We start from the raw sequence: 24,808 nt of genomic DNA, 5'->3' as shown, positions 1-24,808 counted from the left end.
TCGTGACATTAAGGACAAGGTTATTTTTTTTTTCCGATTTTGTGAAAATGCACAAGTTGCTTGTAAGTATCATTGGCATGGAATATTAAGGGCAAACCCAGAATTTGGAAATTTGTTATTATTCATGACTTCTTGGAGAAGCCACAAGTGGTCGTGGGCCCCAACCATATGTTGGCCAATTGTTTTAAGCCATAAAGGGGGCAATGTGTTCACTTCATATTTATAGGGGGTGTATGTATATGTATAATTCATGACCATGCAAGACATATTCATCATCCAAGAAAATTCTAGAAAATTGGAGATAATTGGAAAAGAAAAAAAAAAGAAAAGAATGCACATGGCCCGTGTGTGCCTATATATATATATATATATATATATATATATATATGTGTGTGTGTGTGTGTGTGTGTGTGTGTGTGTGTGTGTGTGTGTGTGTGTGATGCCAATACAAGACACAACTCATCATTTTAGCACCTTAGAAAATTCAAGAAGTATGGAGAAAGAACAAGAAAGGCCATTCGGCCATGAGCTTGGCAGCAACCCTTGGAAGTTTATCAAGAAAAATTATTTTCTCTAAGCTTTCTTACTAATTGAAAGGTCCTCGTAACGTGGAGTGGTTGTTGAAGCAAGCAAATCGTTCGTTGTCGCAATTTACCAACTTTAGCCGAGGGTGAAGGCAAGTGGAAAAAGGTGAGGTTTAATCTTGTTTACATGTTTTTATAGGTGGTTGTGCATGTTGAAGTGTGTAGAAAAGGATGAAAGTCATGAAGCTTTGCATGGAGATGTTGAGCCGTGTGTATGTTGTCTTGGCCGTGTATATGTATATTGTGTTGTGTAGGAATGATGAATTAAATCTACTTGGCATTTTAGTTGTTGTTGTTATGGATTATGTGATGTAGAAATGAATGAAATTCATGAAAGCTTTTAGGTTGAGGATTGGCCGTGTGTATGTGACCTTCTGTAGGAGCGAAGAACTAATTTCGTTTAGTGTAATTTGGTTGTTGTTGTCGTGGATTCTATGATGTAAAGTGAAGGTTTGGTGATACAAGTTGAAGGGATAAACGCATGGGCTGATTTGGAAGATAATGTGATTTCAATATAGTTTCTTGTATTGATGAAAATGATGTTGCTAACGTATGGAATTGTTGATGTAGTTTACGAATTCGGAAGAAAGAAATATATTGTTATTGTCCCTATGGAAATGGGTGGTTTCGGGTTCCAAGGCATATTGTTTGGATTGTCTTGAATATTTTGTGGATTGTTTAGAATGTTCTTAAATTTTGTTTGGGTGGTTGCGGATTAGTAATTGAATAGGTGAGCATTGGTGTTGGCTTGATCGTGTGTAGTTTATTTGAATATAAATGAAATATTGTCGAATCGTGTAGAAGGGAATTATTAATGTTAGAATGCGTTTTGAATCACTTATGGATATTGTTAGTATGGTTGTTGGTTTGGTTGTTGTTGATTTGGCCGAGTTGAATTCTCGGGGTTGTTGAATGTATATGTCACGACCCAACCCCGTAGGCCGTGACTAGTGCCCGAATTGGGCACCCAAACACATTCATAAATCCGAGTCGCAAACAGATGGCTTATACAGACACAAATATCAAATGTCGTTCTTTTATTATATCAAACTGCAAACATATCTCAAACACAGCCATATATATATATATATGAAGCCGACAAGGCTATCAAATGGCGCAACGGCCCAAAACATATACAAACGCAAGCCGACGAGGCTGCCACGGCGAATGGGATCGCCCGAACATATAACATACAAACACAATCGTACGTAGAATGGGCATAACCCACATACATGTCCACAAGACCTCTAAAAAGACAAACGGAATCATAAGACGAGACGGGCCCCGCCGTACCCCGAACAAATATATACAAATGCGGCGAACGAATATATACCCAAAATGTAGGCTCGGAATAAGAGGAGCACTCAAACAACAGAAGAGGGTGTCCAAAGGTGGATCACCAAGCGTGCGTCGTACTGCGGGCATGAAACGCGACCCGAAGAAAGGGGGTCGGTATTTAAATATGTACCGAGTATGCAAAGCGTAAAATGTAGTATACAAACCGAGTCATAATCGCAACAGGTACGTAAAAATAAATGCATTTCCAAAATATCAAAATGTTTACTTTAAAAATACGAATCATGCATAGGGCACGAAGAAAATATGGTCGCCGCCCGTCGATGGCGCCATAACACGGCATCACACCGAGAAAGTTTCAAATCTCGTATCCCGGTCACACATCATAACACAAAGATAACGCCATACACAGCATAACACCAAATATAAGCGGAACCCGGCCCTCGAGCGAGGGGCTCGGTGAACCATAAACACAGCATAACACCGGAGTATATCATAGTGCGCACGACAACAGAACCGGCCCGGGACTCGGCGAAAGATATAACAGAATGCACGAACGGAGTCGTGAGTAACCATATGCATAAAATCATTATCATAGACTCAATTGATAAGTAAAATGATCATACTTAAAATCGGGATATTAGTTATATCATATTTTGTCAAAAGTCATCAGAATTACAAAAAGAAGAGTCGCGGGGCCCACGGACGGGTGTTGACCCGAGTCGGGCCCGCCTATGAAAAACATACTTATCATACATCACACAATCTCCTACGAGCATATCGAGGCAATCCGAGCCTTTCTGTGAAAGATACGGCGTTCGTAGTTACGGAACTTTAAAGGCTAAACTTTTTATGCAAAAGTTGAAAATCAAATATTTCAAAGACATAAAGCCAATATTTCATCAAATCAACATACGAATTCCAAGAAACGGATAAGAGTCATAAACATGCTCGGATTGCGAGAATCGAATTTCCTCGAGGCTCGTGTCATAGCCTACTTGAAGCTAAGGCATGCCAAAAGAAGAAAGGATTGGGCTTTACATACCTCGTATGCACTCAATGCTAGCTCACACTCAAGATAAATCCAACCTACGTCTCGGGCTGCCCAAGGTCTACAAACAAGTCATAATATGTCAAACATTAGCTAAAGACTTTTTGGGCATTTAATTCCAAATTTGCCCTTAATTCTACAGAAATTTAGGCAGCATTTCCCCTGTAAATAGGTCACCCCGAGAATTTAACTCGGCCATATCAATCAACAACAACAACAACAACCAACCTACCAACATTAATAATCAATCCGAAAGGTAATACAACATTACTAGCTCTCTTTTCCATCATTCAACAATCTTTCATAAATTCAATTCGACGACTTACATTCAAGCCAACGTCGATACTTATACATTCAAATATTAACCCGAACCCATACCAACCATATCTAAAGACATTCTAAGCAATTCATATAACACTTCCAACAATCCAAAAATTGCTCCAATTTAGCCGAGAACAGCCCCCAAACCCGAGAACCTCACTTTACACATTCCTCATTTTCAAATCATGATTTGTATCCACAATTCACATTCTAACAATGCTATCATCATCAATATATAAACCATATTAAATGTACAATAGTCTCCAAATCAGTCCGCAACAACTACAACATCAATTTGAGTCATTAAACATTCATTTCCAACATAGAATTCATAACGACGATGACTAAAACATTAAGCGATATCAATACGTTCATTGTCATATAATATGACCCATTTTGACCAACACTACACATATACATATATGGATGATTCTCAATCGTTCTTCACCTTACAATGATCATAATATGCTAACTAGACATTAATTCATAGTTTCAACACAACACAACACACACATACTTACACGGCTCAACACTACATTCACCACCTCCACTTCAACATGCCATATTTCATGAATTTCCTTCCTTTTAGCATACTACAACATATATACAACCTCTACAACACATAAACATAATCAATTCTTACCTTTTCTCTTCAATTCCACAAGAGGCTAGGGTTTGAAATAATGAAAAATTAGTGGGTTGATCGCTCCAACGACGCTTCCACGCTACTTAGGGACCTCAAAATAGTGGGTTTGTACCAAGGAAATAATTTTAGAAGAGCTAAAAATGGGACTTGATTTTTCTCTAAGTTGGCCGAGAGCCTCCCTTTCTTCAACTTCTTGGTTCTTTTTCTAAGTGTTGGATGAAATGAGAATAAAGACTAGTAGTCATCTTTTAACTAATGCAAGACTTAGTCAAGGGTCCCTTGGCCCACACCATGTGTTGTTCCAATTAAAATTGAACACAATTTGTGTGGGCCAACACCCTCACTACACGGCCAACCATGGAAAATGGATGACTTTTTCAACTTCCAATTTTATCACTTTTGGTCCCAAATTTTCCTAATTGTTCCATACCAACAAATTCATGAACAACTTATGTCTCAAAATAAAATCGAAGGTCAAAAATCTCGACTTTATATCCCAGAATAGTTTTGTCCTTAACTTACCATAATTAATCCGGATTGTTCCAATGTACAAAAATGCGGGATATAACGGTATAGGGAGATCTTTGCCCAAATTTCTGTAAATAAGTGATGGCTTGGAATTGGATTCGTAAGTGTTTATGACTAATGGTTGATGCCTAATGACGTTGTGTAGATCGTGAGAAGCCGAGGCTTAAGCTTGACTAGCGTAGGAAGCGAACGAGGTATGTAAAGCTCAACCTTTCTTTCTTTGGCATGTCTTAGCTAAAAGTAAGTTATGACACGAGTCTCGAGGTAACTCTATTCTTGCAATCCGAGCATGTCTATGATTCTTATTTGTTTCTTGATATTCGTATTCTTAATGTAGTCGAATTATGGTTCTTATGTTTTTGTATGACTACGTTTCAAAAGTTGCATAAAAGATTTGTTTTCAAAAGAGTTTGTTCTTAAATGCTTCCGTAACTACGAACAAGCGTAACTTTCACAGAAGGGCTCGGATTGCTTCGATATGTTCGTAGAAAGTCTTAAAGTGAATAAGGTCCGTAACTTTCCGAGGCGGACTCGGATTGGTTTAACGTATGACTATGATCCCTATGGTTCTTCTGTATGTTTATGATGCTTGATATGTTTCCGAGTAACGTCCGAAAGATATTTGATACCACTATTGTCCCGAATTTCAAATGATGACTCGCTTTGATTACTTCATTGAGTCTTTGATAATGTTTTATGTGCATATGGTTTCCCACTACTCTGCTCGTGCCAGCCTCAATATGTCTTTCACTGCGTCCCTGGCCAGGGCATGTATTCGTGCAACTCCATTGCATTATTCACCGCGTCCCTCACTAGAGGGCCGGGGCACGTTATATATATATATGATGATATGGGGGAGGTGGTCAGGATGGCATATGATGATTCCTTTTACCGCGTCCCTCACTGGAGGGCCGGGGCACGTTACATGTACATGCATATGATGATTTTGATTACCGCGTCACTCCTTAGAGGGCCGGGGCACGTTATATGTATACATATGATGTTTTATGATATCGACATGCATGGTTTATGTTTTAAAGGAAAGTATTATGATTTTCTTTACTCTCTACTTCAGTATGATCCCGCTTACTATTTCATGTTTTACATACTCAGTACATATTCATCTGCACCGACCCCCTTTTCTTCGGGGTTGCGTTTCATGCCGCGCGGTACACCTGAATGAGTCGAAGATACTAGTAGAAGATGTTCCGGCGGGATTGGCGAGCTCCATTTTCTGGGAGTCTTTGCCAAGTCGCGTATTATGTTATGGTATCATGTTCCATGTTAGAGACTTTGCAGACAGAGTCATGTGTATAGTATGTCAGATTGTAAGCGGCTCCATAAGCCGATGTATTATTTTGTACTACATTTCAGATGTCGTATGATTATCGGATTTATTTGATTTAAGAAAGAGCGCAAAATATGTTTATTGTCCGAAAGGCTTTCATTATGCGTTTATGTTATGACTTGAGGGTCCAGTCTGATTATGAGTGTCACGAAGGTCAGCGGGTTCGCTCGGCCCTAGGTAAGGGTCGGGTGCCCATCACACCCTAGCGGATTATGGGTGTGACAACAATCTCGCATCAAGTGTCCGGTCTGCCCACAAACATAACAAGCATCTATGCCCTGGCGACATGGCCCTGAGTGCAATTTCCTGCACTGATTGTATCGGGGAACTAGTGGTCTCCCCTGGCTGTAATCTCCCCCAAAATGAGAACCTGGGGCCCTCGAACTCTGGCCCTGTCCTGAACGGAAAGAGCGATCAGATCTCCTGCCTGTGAATCGGGGAGGTGCACTCGTCACTAACTGGCCTGAGTGCCTAGAATGTGTCTGCTTTGATCCCCCTCTATAATCACCGCCTGTGCCCGTCTATCTAGCCCTTTTGCTTTGCCCTCTATCAACATCACGGTCGCCCCTTTGTGGAGGTTATTGTCCCTCTAAATTTTGGGCATGGGCTTGAATTCGGGAAATGTCCATTCCATCTTGCAATGAAGCGGTCAAGCAATCTTTAAATAAATGTGGCCCTAGGCCACTTACAAATCTGTGCACCCGATCTCCCATATCGGCCACCATTGTCGGAGCATACCTAGCCAAGGAATTAAATTGAAGGCTATACTCCCGGGAACTCATATTCCCTTGCTTCAAATTCAGAAATCTGTCCGCTCTAGACCGGCGGACCTCGGGTGGCAAGTAATGGCGGATGAAAGCGTCTACAAACTCTTGCCAAACAGGAGGAGGCTCATTTTCTTTTCTTGACGCTATCCAATTATTATACCATAGGACCGCCACATCTCGGAGTCTATACGATGCCAACTCCACTGATTCAGTCTCAGAAGCATGAATAATCCGCAACGTTCTCAACATTTCATCAATAAAGCCTTGCGGGTCCTCATCCGGCTTTGACCCAAAGAATTCCGGAGGATTTAGGCTCATGAAGTCACGGGCTCTAGCACTAGCTGAGCGATCACTTGGGCCCGCATTTTGCCGTTGTGCCTGAGCGGCAACTAACTGTGTCAATAAATTAATAGCCTCGATCACTTGTTGACCCGAGGTAGCCGGTGGAGGAAGCGGAGGAATAGGGCCGAGCGAAGCCGTAACGTTGTTCTTCCATAATAGCGGAGTAGTAGAAAGCATTAGATAAAGCCTCATGATGTGATTCTCCTTCATCTATATTCATAGGCGGCTCTCTTCCTGCCTTTTCATCGCAAAGTCGGCCCTTCGGGCGGCTTTAGCTTTTCCCTTTGGCGGCATTTCTGAAATCATAGCACCTTTCGTTAGGGAGGATTATATCTTATACTCGGCTCTATCGCACGATCTCATAAGAAGAAAGATGGTCATTTTTCCTAAATGCCCTGTAGTCTCTTGTTTATTAGAGTGGCGCGCAACACACCATGAACAAGACTCTACTAGACACGGCTCGTAGTGTTATATCCCGTATTTCATACATTCGGATAATTCGAGAAAGTCGTGGCAAGTTAAGGACAAGATCATTTTCAAGAATTATTTTAATGTACGAGTTGCTAGGAATATTATTTATGGACATTAGTAGTATGGAAAGATTTGGAAAGGCCATGGTAAAAAGAGAAATTTGCAAAATGACCAATGGAAATAATGTGGAAGGTTAGGGGCGAAGTGGTAATATTGAAAAAAGTCGAAGGGCAAAACGGTAATTTTACACAAGGTTCATGAAAATTCCAAAGAGGCCATATTGGCCATGTGACAAAAAAAAAAAAAAAAAAAAAAAGGATGAAAAATGATGACAATTAAGTCATCTTTTAATTTCAAGAAAATCCTAGAAGCTTGGAGAGAAAGAACAAGGGCCATGTGTTCATAATTTTTTTTTACTTGAGGGGCTTAAAAATAAATATAGACAAATGATGGAAAGAAAAGGATAAATAAGACATACTTGTCTTCATCTTGAGAGAGATGAAAAAAAAAAACTTGGAGAAGGAGAGAAATATAAGGCCATATTCGGCCATGACCATGAAGAAGTGAGCTCTCAATTTTGATCACAAAAAAATAATTTCTCCTAGCTTTCCTACCAATTGGAACATCCTTAGCAACATGGAGTGGTTGTTAGAACAAGCAAAGCATTCGTTTGGACAACTTATAATTCTAGCCGAATGAAGAAGCTAAGTGGAAAAAGGTAAGCATTCAATCTTTCTCTACATGTGTTGTAGATGATTTATGAATGTTGAAATATGTGGAAAAGGGTGAAATTCATGAAATATATGTGTGTGTGTAGTATGGCCGAAAAATAGTGGTGTCATGAAGAATAAATGAAATGATTTTAGTGAGCATTTTGATTGTTGTTGTGTTGTGAATTTTATGACGTTAAATGAGGATTAAATGATTGGAAATGAGGTTGAAATCGTTTGTGGATTATGGAAGAAATTAATATGATGTTAGTATGGTTCCTTATGATTATAAGAGTGAATGATATTGCTAAAGTATAGATTGTTGATGTAGTTTATGAATTTGGAAGAAAGGAAATGTGTTGTAATTGCTCTTATTGAATTTGGAGGAATTCGGGTAGTGTATATGTTGGTTGGGCCGTTGAAATGTTTGGCGGGTTGTTGAAGTTCTCTTGCATATTGTTGAATGGTTTCGGACTAGTATTTGCATATGTGAACAAGTATGAATTATATGTAATGGAAATGTTATTGAATTATGTAAAGGAGCTACTAATGTTGGAGTGTCTTTTGAATTGATTGTTGAAGTTGGAAGATATGATTGTTGGTATTATTATTGATAATGTGGCCGAGTTCCATTCTCGGATTTATTCTTTTGCGAAATTGGCCGAGTTAGATTCTCGGGAAGGCGCATTTGCGGGGAAATCTTTGCGCGAAATTTCTGTAGACAAATGTTAACTCAAGATTGAACTTCTAAAGGCTCTAATCAATGTTGGTAAATGTGACCAATTGTAGATTTTGGAGAGTTTGGAACTTGAAGTTGGAGTAGCGTAAGAAGCGGAAAAGATATGTAAGGCTTACCCTTTCTTTCTCTTGGCATGTCCTAGATGTGATAGGCTATGATTTGAGCCTCGGGGATGACTCTACTCTTAGAGGTCCGAGTTTATATGTATCCCTTTTTCATTCAGTAGAATTGAACTAAATAACTTACGTTTTATTGTAAAGAAATGTTTAAACGTCCGTAACTTTTGAAAATGAAAGTGGAATGCTTTGAAATCTTCGAGGATGATCCAATGGCACATAATGACCACGTTTTTATGTTCGTTACCCGACTTGACCCGAGGTGGGCCCACAGTCCCCGAGATTTAATTGCATTGTTCTATTTGCCTTATTTCCGTAAGATAATTAAGGAAACCTTTGACTATTTTTCCGAATTTGATGTAAGTGTCTGGTAACTCAGATATGAGCATTCTGGTTCGACTATTCTGATATAAATGCTTCGGTACGGGTGATCTGATTTAAATATTTTGATATAAGCATTCCGATGTGAATATTCTGATATAAGTATTCTGATATAAGTATTCAAATAAATATTCTGATATATATGTGTTCTGACATAGGTATTCTGATCTAAGTATTTTGGTGTAAGCATTCTGATATGATAACTCCGATATGAGTACTCCGGTATGAGCGTCCGATATAAGTATTCTGCTATGTGTATTCGGATATAAGTCGTCTGATCCGAGTATTCTAATATGAGTGTGCTCTGTAAGTCCTAGTGTTCTTCACGTACGATCTCGGGTCGCTTAAAAGTCCGAAGAGGTTTCTGTATTTCAAACACTCATAACTTCCCGATATTAATTTGGAAGAACCCGAAATTCGTTTCTGAGTCTTCGAAAGTCGGAAAGTGTACGTATTCATCGAGTCTGGATTTATGTGCATATGGTTTCTCACGACTACTCGCTCGTGCAAGGCTCAATGTATCCGTTCACCGCGTCCGGGCCGGATCCGTTATCGTGCGCATGCCTCGTATATGTATCTGTTCTTTCGCGTCCGGGCCGGGGTGCCCCGTCATCGTGCGGGTTCCACCGCATTGTTCACCGCATCCCTCATAGGCGGGCGGGCTCTGTTTATGCATATGATATTATGATCTGATGATATGGGGACGGTGTCCAGGATGGCATATATAATCATACGTTCACCGCGTCCGTACTAGTAGGCGGGGTTGCATACGCGTCCTCAATTTGGAGGGCGGGATACGTTATCCAAGACATATGCTTATGATAATATATGATACGTTATGCATAATACGTGGTCCGAAATAAGCATTTTGATATTCTCGGACAAGGTCCGCATTTTTTGTACTTCGACTCGACGACGATTTTGTACGTCGGACTTCTACATCTCTACGATTTTGATAAGGCCGCCTATTATGCCTTCATACCCGATTTTGATTACGAATGCTGTCCGATATATCTACGTACGTCCGGCTCGGCTCGTTCCCGGATGCATGCCGGTATCGTACGTCCGACTCGACTACGAATGTCCGATCGACACAGCTCTGTATGCCTAACTCTGATTATGGGTCTGTTCGATATGGCTCTGTACGTCTGCGTCTGATATAAGACATCATCTGAGCATTCTGTACGTTCTGTATTCCGTCCGATATATGACCTCGTCTGAACGTTCTGTATGTTTTGCACTCCGTCCAACGTGTGACATCACCGGTACGCTCTGTATTTTCTGCACCTCTTCGGACATGCGATCCGTAATTGTAAACTAAGCATTTTAATACGGGGTCGACTTACGTACCTTGCAGCCTCCTTACATTATATGCGAGCCATGTATGTCGGATTTTTGTCTTACGAAAAATAAGCGTCGGCATTTTGACTAATGTACTTATCTTTTAGTCTGTTTGTTTGATTGGGTTACGTTTTTTGTCATTGCATGCCTTTTACATGCTCCGCACATTTTCGCATCGACCCCTCGTTCTTCGGGGTCGCGTTTCATGCCACGCAGTACTCCCGGATATGGCCGAGGTTATTATAGAAGGTGTTCCGAGCGAGAGATGGCAAGCTCCATTCTCCGGGGTCGGAAGTCGAGTTTGTTTGTTATGATTTACGGATGTATGTTAGAGACTTTGCGGACAACGTCGTGGGTATTGGTTGTCGGTCCCATAAGCGGCTTCGTCGGCCGATATATCGGTCTCGTGTTGCGTAATGAAATTTTGTATAATTATAGATTTGTTCGATTTAAAGGTACGAGAAAGAATATTTCGAAAAATTTTGCTATGTATTTTATCTTATTTGATTTAAAAAGTTCGGCGTGACTTTGTATGCAGTAAGAGTCTGAGGGTTCGCTCGGCCCTAAGTAAGGGTCGGGTGCCCATCACACCCTAATAAGGTTAGGGTGTGACACTTAGACACTTCCTAGGACTGAACTGCTCTGATACCACTTCTGTCACGACCCGAAATACGGGCCGTGACGGGTATCCGAGGCTAACCACCGAACACCGCTCATCTATACTATTCATCTGCTCTTATTCGTAATAGACATACTCGTGATCATATGAAACTATCATCATTTTCAACATAATTACTTTTACAAACATAAGCCCATCGGCTTTCAAAATAGTAATATATATATATATACATGCACATATATATACATGGAGACCATGGGACCATACCACCCACACATGCGTATCTACGAGCCTCTACTAGAATACTAGACATATAGACGGGACAGGACCCTGTCGTGCCCAAATCATGAATATATACATATATGTACCAAAAGAATAATCATCATATTCACAACATACCTCTTAACTTCATCTCACGAGAGCTCTTTATAACGTAGACTCATCATTCCGATACATACATATGTAGAGAGGTCATAGAAAGATAGGAGGATTCATACCATAAAGTCATGCCTTAGAAAGAAGGGACTAGCCTCACATACCTTTGTCGTTTAACTATTCGATTGCTTGCTCGTTCTCCTTTAATGCACACGTTCTACCTTCAAGATAGTTCGTATCGTCATTAGCTAGGCAATTACAATAACGTACTTCTTAAGACTAAAGAAAATTGGGCAGCGTTTCCTTTGTTTATACTACTTTCCGCCATATTCCATATCAACTCCCAACATTCATAACAACAATCACAATATCCTAACCAACAATCATCATTCGTTCACATTATTTCCATTTCGTGATTTACCTTCAATTCTCCAAAATCATGTTTCTTCACATATAATACTTATTCCATGTTTTAAATTTCATTTATAACATATTCATAATCTCAACATACCCATTTTCATGATTCAATCCAACTACTACTCAACAATGACACTATTCACCCATTTATGATCCATTTTCTATACTCTTCTATAATCCATGTGTTTCAACTTACTAATACTTCAAATAACATAGAAGGGTCATGAAACTCACCTTAGATGATGGAGAAACAAGCCTTGAAGAGTAATACACCTTTTCCACCAAAATCCTATTTTCACCTTTCTTGAGATTTCTTGAGTTGGATGACTCTAATGAGGTTTCATAAGCTTGATTCACTTCAAATCTTGTTAATATCTTTGATTTTCTTGTGGATGAAATGTGTGGAAGGTTCTAGAGGTCTTGAGAGATGAAAGAAGTTGGTGGAAATGAAATAAATGAAGTGGGATTACATTTAAAGACTTGGAACATTTCTGCCCGTCGGGACTTCCACGGATTGCTTCACGGTCCGTGGATCAGGGTGTTGGCCGTGAAACTGGTCGTGGTTCACGACCAGCCAGCCATCTTCTCTGCTGGCAGTTCCACGGACACATCCACGGTCCGTGGAACATTATATGGTCGGTGGAACCTTGGCCGTGGAACTCACAGTTCCATCGAAGTTGTTCCCGTCGTTTCGTTTGATCTCCAAACCTTATGGAACCTTCTTAACACTTGTTTATCACTCGTTAGTAATCTAAGGGACGTTATAACTCTTCTCCAAAACATTATTAAGACATCATTAACTTGCTACCCACAAATCCTTTCCGATACTTATCGCATACATAGCCTTCTCTTTGCAACTTCTCGTCTAACATCGAATGTCTTTAAAATCTTATTTAGAATCATCAAATGCTATTTCTTACTTGTTGAAACATCATATACTTCGTGCTCTTCATTAGCCCACTCACTGTGCATCAACGAAAAATTTTCCGAAGTGTAACAGTTGTTGTCATGGATTATGTGATGAGAATGAAGGAATTAAATGATTAAAGTTGAAGTTGTATTTGTTTTGTGGGCTGTTGTAGAACTTAATGTGATGTTAATGTAATTTTCTTGCATATGAATGGATGATGTTGTTGTCGTGTGGTTGCTGGTATAGTTCATGAATTTGGATGAAAAGAGTGTATTAAGTAATGTATAACGAACGAAGATGGTTTGTTTGGCATGTTCTTAGGTGTTCGTGAGATTATCGGGCATCTCCTTACGTTGTTAGTTAGGGGTTGTTTTGGATATGTCGTTGTTGTTCTTGTTGAGCTTGGAAGATTAAGTATGACTAAGGTTATACATTATGTTATTATATTGGTTGGGCTGTTATAGGGTTGTTTAGACGAAAATATTATGACTATGGATCATTAAGAATAACTTGAATATGTCGTAGTCGTATGTGGATTATTATCGAATGTTGTAAATGTGGGTTGTTTGGAATGTTGTGCGGTACATTCGGAGTGTTCTCGAATCTTGTCTTGAATAGCCTCGATATAGTACTTGAACGTGTGGTTATTGATGTTGGCTTAGTTGTTATGTAGTTGGTTTGAATATAAGGGAAACGTCGTCTAATTTTCTAGAAAGGAGTCACTAACGTTAGAATACATTTTGAACCTTCCCGTAGCTTAACCATAGTTCTTGACGTCTTAATATAGGTTGAGACGCTGAGCAGCGTATACGTGTTGTGTTACGAATAAACGCTAAAGGTATGTAAAGCTATCCCTTCTTTCTTTTGGCATGTCTTAGACGTAAGTGATGTACGATATGAGCTTTGGGGTAATTCCATTCATAAGTTCCGAATGTGATTCATGATTCTTATTCACTTCTTGATGTTAGAACTCTTAAAGTAGTTCTCTTAAAGTAGTTGAGCTACTGCCTCTCGAGTCTTCTATATGTTGGATAGTAGTCGGATGTATAAGCTCCCATTCCTAAAGACTCTACGATGACTAATGTCCCTGATTCTATAAGCTGTTTCGCATTATCTTGATACATGTCTATGATTCCTGAGGCTCCATTTGATATAGTTCATAGTGATATTTAAAGAGTAGTTAACATGACTATCTCTTTGATACTCGAGCGTTAGCTAGTCTACTTATCTATTGAGTCTCAGATGATGATTTAGTTGCATATGGTTACTCACTACTCTGCTCGTGCATACTGTTATTACATCTTTCACCGAGTCCCGGGCCGGGTATGTATTCGTGCACAGTTTCACTGCATTGTTCACCGAGTCCCTCACTAGAGAGCCGGGTACGGTATATATATGATGATATGATGATATGATGATATAATATGATGATATGATGATGGCACCGAGTCCCATGATGGGCCGGGCATGATATACATGTACACGACAGCTTCACCGAGTCCATAATGGGTCGGATATGGTATATGATATAGTCATGCATGATTTTATTTCATGAGGCAAAGGTACAGTGATTCCTTGATTATCATACTTGTCTCCTGGAATCTCTACTTCGGTTATGATCTTTCTTACTGTATCTCATGCTTTATATACTCAGTACATATCTCGTCGACCCCTTTCTTCGGGGGCTGCGTTTCATGCCGCGGTACAAACACTCGCTTTGGTGATGCCGACTTAGGATTTCTATTCGGCTATCTTGGAGTGCTCCATTGTCCGAGCCTAGACTTTTGAGTACAGATCCTTTTGATGTATATATCTGTTTATCCGGGGGTACGGCGGGGCCACTGTCCGTCGTATATTCTTGTTGATACTCTTGGAGGTACGTAGACATATGTGTGGGTTGTATATAGATGTTGTTGTTTGTGTTAGCATGACTTATGTTTTGGGACGTTCCTTTCGTAGTAAGCGACCTTGTCGGCTTGCGTATATGTAAATTTTGGGATGTTGTATGTAGTGGCAGCCTTATCGGCTTGCGTATATATAGTTGGGGCGTTCCCACACGTTATGACAGCCTTGTCGGCTTGTGTACCATGTTATCTGTTGATGGTTGTAACTCCTCAGGAGATTGGTTGCCTTGATATATATATGTGACAGTTCTGAGATGACGTTCCTTTTTTTTTTTTTATAAATTCCATATGAAGTTTAGTTTCGGATTGATTATAGCTAACAGGCGTATACGAGTGTCCAGCTCGGGCACTAGTCACGGCCTACGGGGTTGGGTCGTGACATAACTAAGTCAAAAATCACCTTCCAAACCAAACGGAGCTACCAGAATTTGATTCCAGACGTAATTTCCCAAAAGTCAACTATTGGTCAACTCTTTTTCACTTATTCAACTTACACAACTCTAAAATCCTCAAAACAAACCAAGACTCGCCCAATAGCCTCGGGAACCGTACCACCTATCCCCGTAAGTCCTAAATACATAAAAGAGACTACGGGAAGCGTATTTTGGGGAAATATAGTAAAATGCCTAAAACGACCAAACGGATCGTTACATTTAATGGCTGCACAAGTTGTCTTCCAGTTACAACCTCCAAAGTTTTCGGTTGTAATTCGTTATTAAGTGAAACAATTTCTCAGATCTAAGTTTGGCTTTCAAACTTAAAATCACAGATATAGTTCAAACTTAAAGCTTCAAACTCTTCAATAGAGTTTTTTTTAATCAATCAAATTCCAAATCTAAGAAACTTGAGTTCTAAAAATGGAGATATACCTATAGAAGTTGAAATCGGAAAGAAGAAGAAGAAAACAATTAAAACTGTAGAGAGAGAAAGGAGTTTGACGATGGAGACAAAAGATACGTTTACATTCAATGGGCTAACAGATGCAAACTATTTTTAAGTTTACATAGAAAGTAGGCCATTCTGGGAAAGAATCTCAAATATGGGCCCAATTTTGTTGTTTGTGGGCACCAATTGATATGCATTGGAATTATCTCTTAATTTATTTATTTGTATGTAACAACCTCAGCTAGTAAACTAGAAGAGAACTATTCAAACTTCAGATCTTTTTTTTAATCAATCTCCTCCATCTCTATCACTAGAGGATGGAAGCATATATATATATAGTACTTTACAAAAGAGGAGAAACTATCTCCCTATACCTACTTAGAAAGGAACAACCTCCATTCTATGCGATATATATATATATATATATAGTACTTTACAAAAGAGGAGAAACTATCTCCCTATACCTACTTAGAAAGGAACAACCTCCATTCTATGCGATAAGTAGGCTTTCTAATCAGCTCTCAAAAAATCAAATCAAGATACATCAAAATGATAAATTCTGGACATGCATCTCTGCATAGAGAAGGAATTCCTAAAGTGTTTTCCTTCTAAATGAGGGAAAATGAAATTTGTCCATTCTCAATTCACCTTTAGCATATTTAGGAAGCATGTTGCAACCATTTATCAGTCTTTTCTTTAAACATAAGGCCCCAGTTGGCTAATATGTGTGCATGAGGGAAAATGAAATTTGTCCATTCTCAATTCACCTTTAGCATATTTAGGAAGCATGTTGCAACCATTTATCAGTCTTTTCTTTAAACATAAGGCCCCAGTTGGCTAATATGTGTGCAACCTTGTTCTTAGCAGACTTTAATCTTCTTTAAAAAAAAAAAACTTGTTCAAACAACGGCTGAAAGTTCTTCAGGATCATTAGCATAAACTTGTTCAAACAACAGCTGAAAGTTCTTGAGGATCATTAGCATATCACCAAACTCAGTCAAGACTTGAGATCATTGACATACCGTTAAAGGGCTGATTTCTAGATAAAACATTGCCAGAGGAAACAAAGGTAACGCATGGTATAACTGTCGAGATTTTACGCTTTGGAAAATTTTGAGCTTGTCTGAGCCTCATTTACGGTGAAAAAAAGAGAGGAGATGACTATCACACATAAAATTTATGATACTTCCCATATGCCTGGAGAAATGTAAGAAAAGACTAAAGCTCAAACATAGTATGATGTGTCTGGGTTATTGGATTCCCAAGATCTAACCCTGCAATCCACGGTAAAGAATTTATTGTTAATCAAGTTTTCTTATACTGCGCCTACTACTGCTGAAAAATCTAATGCCACCCACCTGAATTTATTGCTACATTCAAAGAACTCCATTAGATGTTTCTCCACAAAGATGACCAATACAAATAAGGCAGAACCACAATACCTCACGAAAAATAAAACTAAGTTATGAACCAAATATGACGTGAATGAGTTATTTACAACCATGACATCTCAGCCGTAGGTATAAATTTAATGTTTAACTTGAAAAACTTGTGGAATCAGGTTAGGAGTAAAAACAATTGAGTGCTACAAAAGCTCACCAAAATCAACTCTACTAATTGAGTGCTACAAACCCTAAACCCTACTACTGCTGAAAAATCTAATGCCACCCACCTGAATTTATTGCTACATTCAAAGAACTCCATTAGATGTTTCTCCACAAAGATGACCAATACAAATAAGGCAGAACCACAATTACCTCACGAAAAATAAAACTAAGTTATGAACCAAATACGACGTGAATGAGTTATTTACAACCATGACATCTCAGCCGTAGGTATAAATTTAATGTTTAACTTGAAAAGCTTGTGGAATCAGGTTAGGAGTAAAACAATTGAGTGCCACAAAAGCTCACCAAAATCAACTCTACTAATTGAGTGCTACAAACCCTAAACCCTAAACCCTACTACTGCTGAAAAATCTAATGCCATCCACCTGAATTTATTGCTACATTCAAAGAACTCCATTAGATGTTTCTCCACAAAGATGACCAATACAAATAAGGCAGAACCACAATTACCTCACGAAAAATAAAACTATGTTATGAACCAAATACGACGTGGATGAGTTATTTACAACCATGACATCTCAGCCGTAGGTATAAATTTAATGTTTAACTTGAAAAGCTTGGGGAATCAGGTTAGAAGTAAAACAATTGAGTGCTACAAAAGCTCACCAAAATCAACTCTACTAATTGTATAAGAAATTTACAGGGTGTTTTAGTAGTCTTATACATTGGATAATCATGTACGTGCTGCTTTAAATTTGACTTCTTCCATATTCCACGGCATCAAAATAAGAGCAAGCTAGAAGGGTTGGGAAGAAACTGTACACAAGAAAAGCGGGGTGTAGCATCACATGGCAATTTTTAAAATCTAAATCCTTCTACTTTTTGAAGTAGAATGCATGCCTGTCAAGAGAAGAGCACCATATATTTTTTTTGAGAATGAAAAGAGCACCATATTTTATGGCCGAAACATTTCATCATGGCTAACTTTTCATCTTATGAACCTTGATCCTGTTTGCCATTTGATTCAGATGTTGTCAAGACAGGATGTTTCGCTTGACCAGTTTGTGTTGGAGGAGCTGTCAGTGCATACGTCAAACTGGATGAAGAATTTTCAATTAAACCAGCAACTCCAGCAGCCGCAGATTGGGCATTTGAGGGGAGGAATAGATCATGTCTCTGATCCTTATAAGCACTCCAAACCTGCATGTTAAAGTTTGACCTATTAGCATATGTATCTTGGTTTCATTATAAGATCCAACTTACAACAATCTCTTAACACTACTTATGTTATGTAAGAGTTGGTCCACACTACATGTAACTCCGGCCAAGTGCACAAACAACCACTCCTTAAATTTCAGCCGCTTTTAGAAAGTATTACAAAATGGCAGATGTTTTGTAGTAAATTATATGTAGACAAAGTTACCCCTCCAAACAATAGAACTGCTTCTTTTCTTCTTCAGCCACCTGCTCCTAATAAATGTCGGAAACTAGGATAAATGACTTATTTCCGTTAAGTTGATTCAAATTCTCAAAAGAAAACTTTACTCCATATTTTTCTTCAAGTTCAGCAAAAAAAAAAAAAAAAATTAGATCAAACAATTTTATACATACAAGAACCTTCTTTTGCACGTTGTATTAGATTATCAGTAAAAATAAGTAAAAACAAGAGATACTTGGGCGTGGTTGTACTCATTTGACTAAGGTTTTGGATAATACTGAGTTGAAGTTTGAAAAAAATCAAAGTTCTGAAATTTACACTGCTACACGCAAACTTCAGGAATGGTTTGCATTATAACAGGTGAATTTCAGGACATTCTGCCCTGAAATTTGCATAGTTACTTCAGGAAATAGTGTGATATTTCACAAGTGAACTTCAGGACACTACAAATGAACTTCGGTACACCATGTCCTGAAATTTGGACAGTTACAAGTGAACCTTAGGACACTCGGTTCGAACTTTTGGATACTTTTACAAAAGGAAAAAAAAAAAATAGATTGCCAAGAGCACAAAGGTCTCAACTGATCTCATGTCATAGCCTTCTTCATTTATCCTTAAGTTTTCACTGTGAAATTGAACTGCAGGACATATTGTCCTGATTTTGAATCGTGAATTTCAAACTTTAACATACAATGTCCTGAATGTTGAACCATCAGTTTGAACTTCAGGACAACATGTTGTGATGTTTGAGCCGTGAATTTCGAACTTTAGGACATTCTGTCCTGATTATTGAGCAGTGAAATTCTAACTTTAAGATATTGTATCCTGAATTTTGAATATTTGAGTTTTAATTTCAGGACTGCAACATTCATTATCATGAGAAATACCACCACAAGTATTAATTAGACATACCACAAATTATGAGAAATATTATTTCAAATTCGACATTTTTCTCTATAGCCACGAACCCAGATGGGCTGGTGTTGATGATTCATATATGTGAGTGTTTTTTTTTTTGATAATTTCCACAATATAGGAGAATGAGATGTTTGTATTTATATAGAGTGGGAAAGAAAATGAGTTAAGAGTGTGTATGTATGTGAGGGGCTGGTAGATGGAAAAAATAAAATAAAGGAATATGTGCCATGGAAATGTTGTTTTGAAAAGGGTAAAAAGGTCTTCAACATTTCTAAAACTAAAAATTTCTTATTTTTGTTCAACATTAAAAACATGGGCTAAAACACTAAATACCAAGCCAAAAAATGACTCCCCCACGCTATTTCCACAAGTAACTCAATCCCAGGCCCAACAAGGAGAAGGATAATATCTTAAGCATTCTAGACCTGCATTTATTATTAGGAAAACACACTAAGTCTCCCCTTAAACTTGTCCAAAGAAGTCTTTTGAAATTTGTGAGCCACCTTTTACCCCCCCCCCCCCCTCCCCGCCCCCCCAATATTGTTCAGAGTGGAATCAACACCACCTTTGGGTGATAATCTGGCAGAGAAAGTGATATGCACCCATATAACGCGTGTAGAAAGTGAAAATCACACAAAAAGATTTCATATTTTTACAATTGGGACATACTAAAACTAGGCAAGTGGAAGTAGGGTAACTTTAAAAAAGTTAAAGATGAAAACACAAGGAAAAAAAAAAAAAAGATACCCCCTGCCCGTACCCTTCTCTCAAGCAGAGCTATCTCCTCTTGATTTTCCCCCTCTCTCTTTATTCAGACCTCGTTTATAAAATGGACAGTCCAAATATTGCCCTTCGTTATTAGTTTAGCCCATATATGCACTTACCGTTCAATAGTTGGTCAAACTATGCCCTTAATTTAACTGAAATTAACCTAATTAGCTGATTAATAAGCGGAAAAGGACCAAATATGCCCTTAAAATATGCGAAATTGAGCAGATACGCCTTCGTTAATAGTATTCATGAATGATAATCAAATCTGATTTTCTCAGATTTAACCAAGTTAAAAAATTAGTTATTGGTTAACAACCTCCTTCCAACCCCACTGATTTTCTATGACAGTGTTTCTCCGTTGAGGATTGTTGTCATGCTTAAAATAGACACTATAGTTAAACTTTTAATGCTAGCTCCGCTGTTTTTTACATATATTAACATGATGGAAATTATCTTGTCCATAATTTAGGACTCAACTGTAGTCTAGAGAATACGTGAATCGATTGTAAAAAGCCTCAAGAAACTGAAGAACAAAAATATATGTATAAATTATAATTTCATCACCGAAGATACGAACATTTACATCGATATATTATTTACATTGTTTGTATGCAAATAAGCCTCATCGAGATTGATGAGGATGTCACACATCGTATTGGAGCAGGGTGGGTGAGATGGAGGCTCACTTCCCGAGTTTTGTGTGATAAGAATGTGTCGCCAAGGCTTAAAGGTAAGTTCTACAGAGTGGTAGTTAGACCAACTTTGTTGTATAGAGTAGAGTTTTGGCCAGTCAAGAACGCCCACATCCAGAAGAGGAATGTAGTAGAGATAAGAATGCTCAAATAGATGTGTGGGCCTACTAGGAGGGGTATAATTAGGAACGAGTTATTCGGGACAAGGGTGGGAGTGAGCTCTGTTCCAGACAAAATGAGGGAAGCAAGACTGAAATGGTCTGGGTATGTACAGTACCAGTTTCTCCAAAAAAAAAAAAAGGTCTGGGTATGTGAAGAAGAGGTGTGAGGATGCGCCAGTAAGAAGGTGTGAGAGGTTGGCTATCGCAGGAGCTAGGAGAGGTAGATGTAAGCTGAAGAAGAACTAGGGGATGTGATTAGATAAATTTTTTCCCAAAAAATTTTGAAAAACTTGATTTGTGTGAAGTTTTTCAAGTTTTGAAAATGTGTTTGGGTATAGTTTTTCAAAACATATTTCACTTTTTGTTATGGAAAACATGAAACATTACTTATACACATAAGTTCTAAAACCTACCCAGAATACCCAACCATACAAAACATACATACTTGCTGCAGAACATGATATTTTAAGATCAACTGCTAATAACACACTTGCTAGCTACTACAATTCAAATTACAATACAAAGATTCATTTTTATCTTTGCAATGGATTTCTACAGTTGCCAAAGCAATTTTCCCTAGGATTTCTTCTTCTACTGTTTGGGCATAGCTTAGCGAGTTCACTTTATAGAAGAGACTGTTTTAATAGTGAAAACATGGTTGATACGGTTTTAATGGAGGAACATTGCAGATAGAATTAGTTGGGTCATAAATAGATGGGGCTTTTCTTATAAAATACAAAAGTTTGGGGTAATTCTTAAAAGTTTTGGAAAGGCCAAACATAGATCTTGGCCCAAAAACAGGTTTGAGCCAGAATTTGGGATTTGAAGAATTGTTTTCAAAATCTGCCATAATTTTATGGTCAAACAAAGATTTGAAAACAAATCTTCAAAATATGCTCCCAAAATCTATGGCCAAACGAGAGCTAAGACTACAGGTGAAGCTCTTTCTAATCCCAGCTAGCAACATGCTATGACTGAGGAGACATCTGTTTTATATTATAGTGATACTTGTGAACTTGTTCCTCTACCTCCGGGTAAATCTATTATCAGTTATCGGTGGATATATACCGTGAAGGTTGGCCATGATGGATAGATTAATTGATTAACGGCACAGATTGTTGCCACTTGTGGCTAAGCTGGCTCCGACTGTCTCTCTTTCTATGGTTGCTGTTCATTATTGGCCTTTTTAACAGTTGGATTAAAATGTCTTTCTTCATGAGGATCTTGAAGATGGGGTATCTATGGAGCAACCATCAGGTTTCATTGCTCAGTGAGAGACAGTGTGTGCACGCTACAATGATTACTTTATAGCTTGAAGCAGTCCCCTTGAGCATGGTTCAGCATAGTGAGCAAATTTATTTAGGAATTTGGCATGGTTCGCACTCAATTCTAGATTTGTGCATGTCTTTGGTGGTCTATGAAGAGAGAATTGCAAAATTGATGTATCATCGACCAAGGACCTTGGTCGATGAAGGTACTTCTTAAGTATCGAGGTTGCCTAATCAAGATAAAAAATTATCATTTTACAGAGGAAAAGTATGCTCTTGATATTCTCAAGCGGACAGGGACAAACGGATTTTCATACTGCGATTGATCCAAATATTAAACATTTCAACTAGACAGGGAGAGCCTCTTGGAAGATATAGGAGGTTAGTAGGCAAGTTAAATTATCACATTGTGACGACACCTGACATTGTAAGTGTTGTAAGTTAGTTCTTGGATTCTCCTTGTGATAGTCATTGAAATGCAGTTAGTGTATCCTTCGATATATAAAGATCGAGAACATGAACAAACTGTTTGCTTGGATATACTGATACAGATTGGAGAGGGTCACCCTCTGACACACGACTTACCTCTGGATACTGCGTTATAGTTGGGGTGGTGTCTAGAAAAGAAACAAAATGTAGTTGCAAGATCTAGTTCAAGAGTAGAATATTGAAGTATGGCAGTAGCTACATATGAACTCATATGGATACGAAAAGATTTGAAATTTCGAGAAATCAGCAAATGGAACTTGTCTGTTATAATCAGGATGCACTTCACATTGTGGCATCAAATCCAGTGTTTCATGAGAGGAACAAACACAGAGAAATTGATTGTCATTTCGTCAGAGAAAAGATACTTTCGGGAAACATTGTCAAAAGCTCTATAGGTCAGATGAACAACTTGCATATATATATATATATATATATATATATATATATATTCACCAGTGTCACAGAACAATTTATATTTAACAAATTGAGCACATGTGATTGTATGCACCTGCTTGAGGGTGAGTGTTAGAATCTTGTTATTATAGAATCAATTACTTCCTGGAATTATGTATCTATTTATTCTCTTTCCATCCTCAGAACATGTAAACTTAGCTATTTAAACCCAATATCTTGAAGGAATAATCAAGTAGTGTTCTCTCTCGATTTCTCTTCTTTCTCACCCTTCCCCTCATTTTTCTCTACTCAAATAGGTTGGTAAAACTCCATATGAACTCGCTGAAATACTATAAAGATTGTGATTCAAAGATTTATTAGGTGCGCACAAGCACGTTCCAAATGATTCTAAATTCACCTTATAACAAAAAGTCAATTTCTGTTCCGTTCCTCTTACTCTAGATAAAGATCTTTCTTAACAAGTCCAGAGGAACATCTTAACCTCCAGAATTGAAGTACAGTAAATGGGTGGAAAGCCTCAGAATTTTGAGAAAGTTGTGAACAATAACAAGCATAAACTGTTTACGTGGTTGGACTTACACCGGAAGCATTTAATATCTCACGAACTTTCGTACAATGGGCCCCTTCTGCGGCAAAAGCATGCAAAACCTGGATAAGTATTTTAAAACTAGTTAGTAACGGATATCCAGAAATATACAACTAGCAAAAACATGCAAACAGTGAGGAGGGGTTAAACATGTCTTCACACCAATAAGATTCTTCAGAGAATCAACATTTTAATTGCAAGTGCATGATCCACACATGATATAGCTGTCCACTAATGTGCAGTCAACGATTCCACATGCAGATAACACAGTGTTATAGAAAGCGGTCGCTTCATCGCTTAAAGCTAGACGCGAGGCGAGGCGACAAGTATCTCACTTTAGGGGTATGGAGCGCAGTGACCCTGCCCAATCTGTAAAATGGTGCAGCAGCATTTACAATTTTGAACAAGCAGCATTTACAGAGGGTGACCCTACCCTCTTCTTCTTCTTCTTCTTCTTCTTCATCTGCTAAAAAATCCTCAAGCACCTTCCTCTTTGTTTTAATTCTTTTGTTGCTCTTAAGTCTTAACAGACTGCAATTAATATAGCTGAATTTTAGTTCTTTCCAAAAAAGACCACTTTGAGTGGATTTTTTTCAATCAAAGTACCTGAATTTCAATTCTTTTGTTCTTAACAGATTGTAAATGGCGTCACAAGATCAAAAGAAAGACCCAACTTGGACATATGCACATAAAATTAGCGAGACAAACAAGAGCTATTAGATGTCTTTTAACAAGATTTCAAAAGGGAAAAT

The 24,808-nt window shown here is 38.4% G+C and overlaps 1 protein-coding gene across 1 annotated transcript; it reads right to left on the bottom strand.

The window, feature by feature from the left end:
- Positions 1 to 17,981: 17,981 nt before the first annotated feature.
- Positions 17,982 to 24,534, bottom strand: LOC132054648 (dnaJ homolog subfamily C GRV2-like). Its single transcript, XM_059446628.1, has 3 exons — positions 24,490 to 24,534; positions 24,050 to 24,118; positions 17,982 to 18,519 (listed from the first exon to the last, which is right to left on the bottom strand). Exons 1-3 carry the CDS (start codon positions 24,517 to 24,519, stop codon positions 18,313 to 18,315), a joined length of 306 nt encoding a protein of 101 aa, XP_059302611.1. The 5' UTR covers positions 24,520 to 24,534; the 3' UTR covers positions 17,982 to 18,312.
- Positions 24,535 to 24,808: the final 274 nt, after the last annotated feature.

Source organism: Lycium ferocissimum, chromosome 1 (assembly GCF_029784015.1).
Source record: "Lycium ferocissimum isolate CSIRO_LF1 chromosome 1, AGI_CSIRO_Lferr_CH_V1, whole genome shotgun sequence".
Taxonomy (NCBI): domain Eukaryota; kingdom Viridiplantae; phylum Streptophyta; class Magnoliopsida; order Solanales; family Solanaceae; genus Lycium; species Lycium ferocissimum.
Note: the sequence above shows the minus strand (reverse complement) of the source record. Positions and strands in the feature narration are given on the sequence as shown.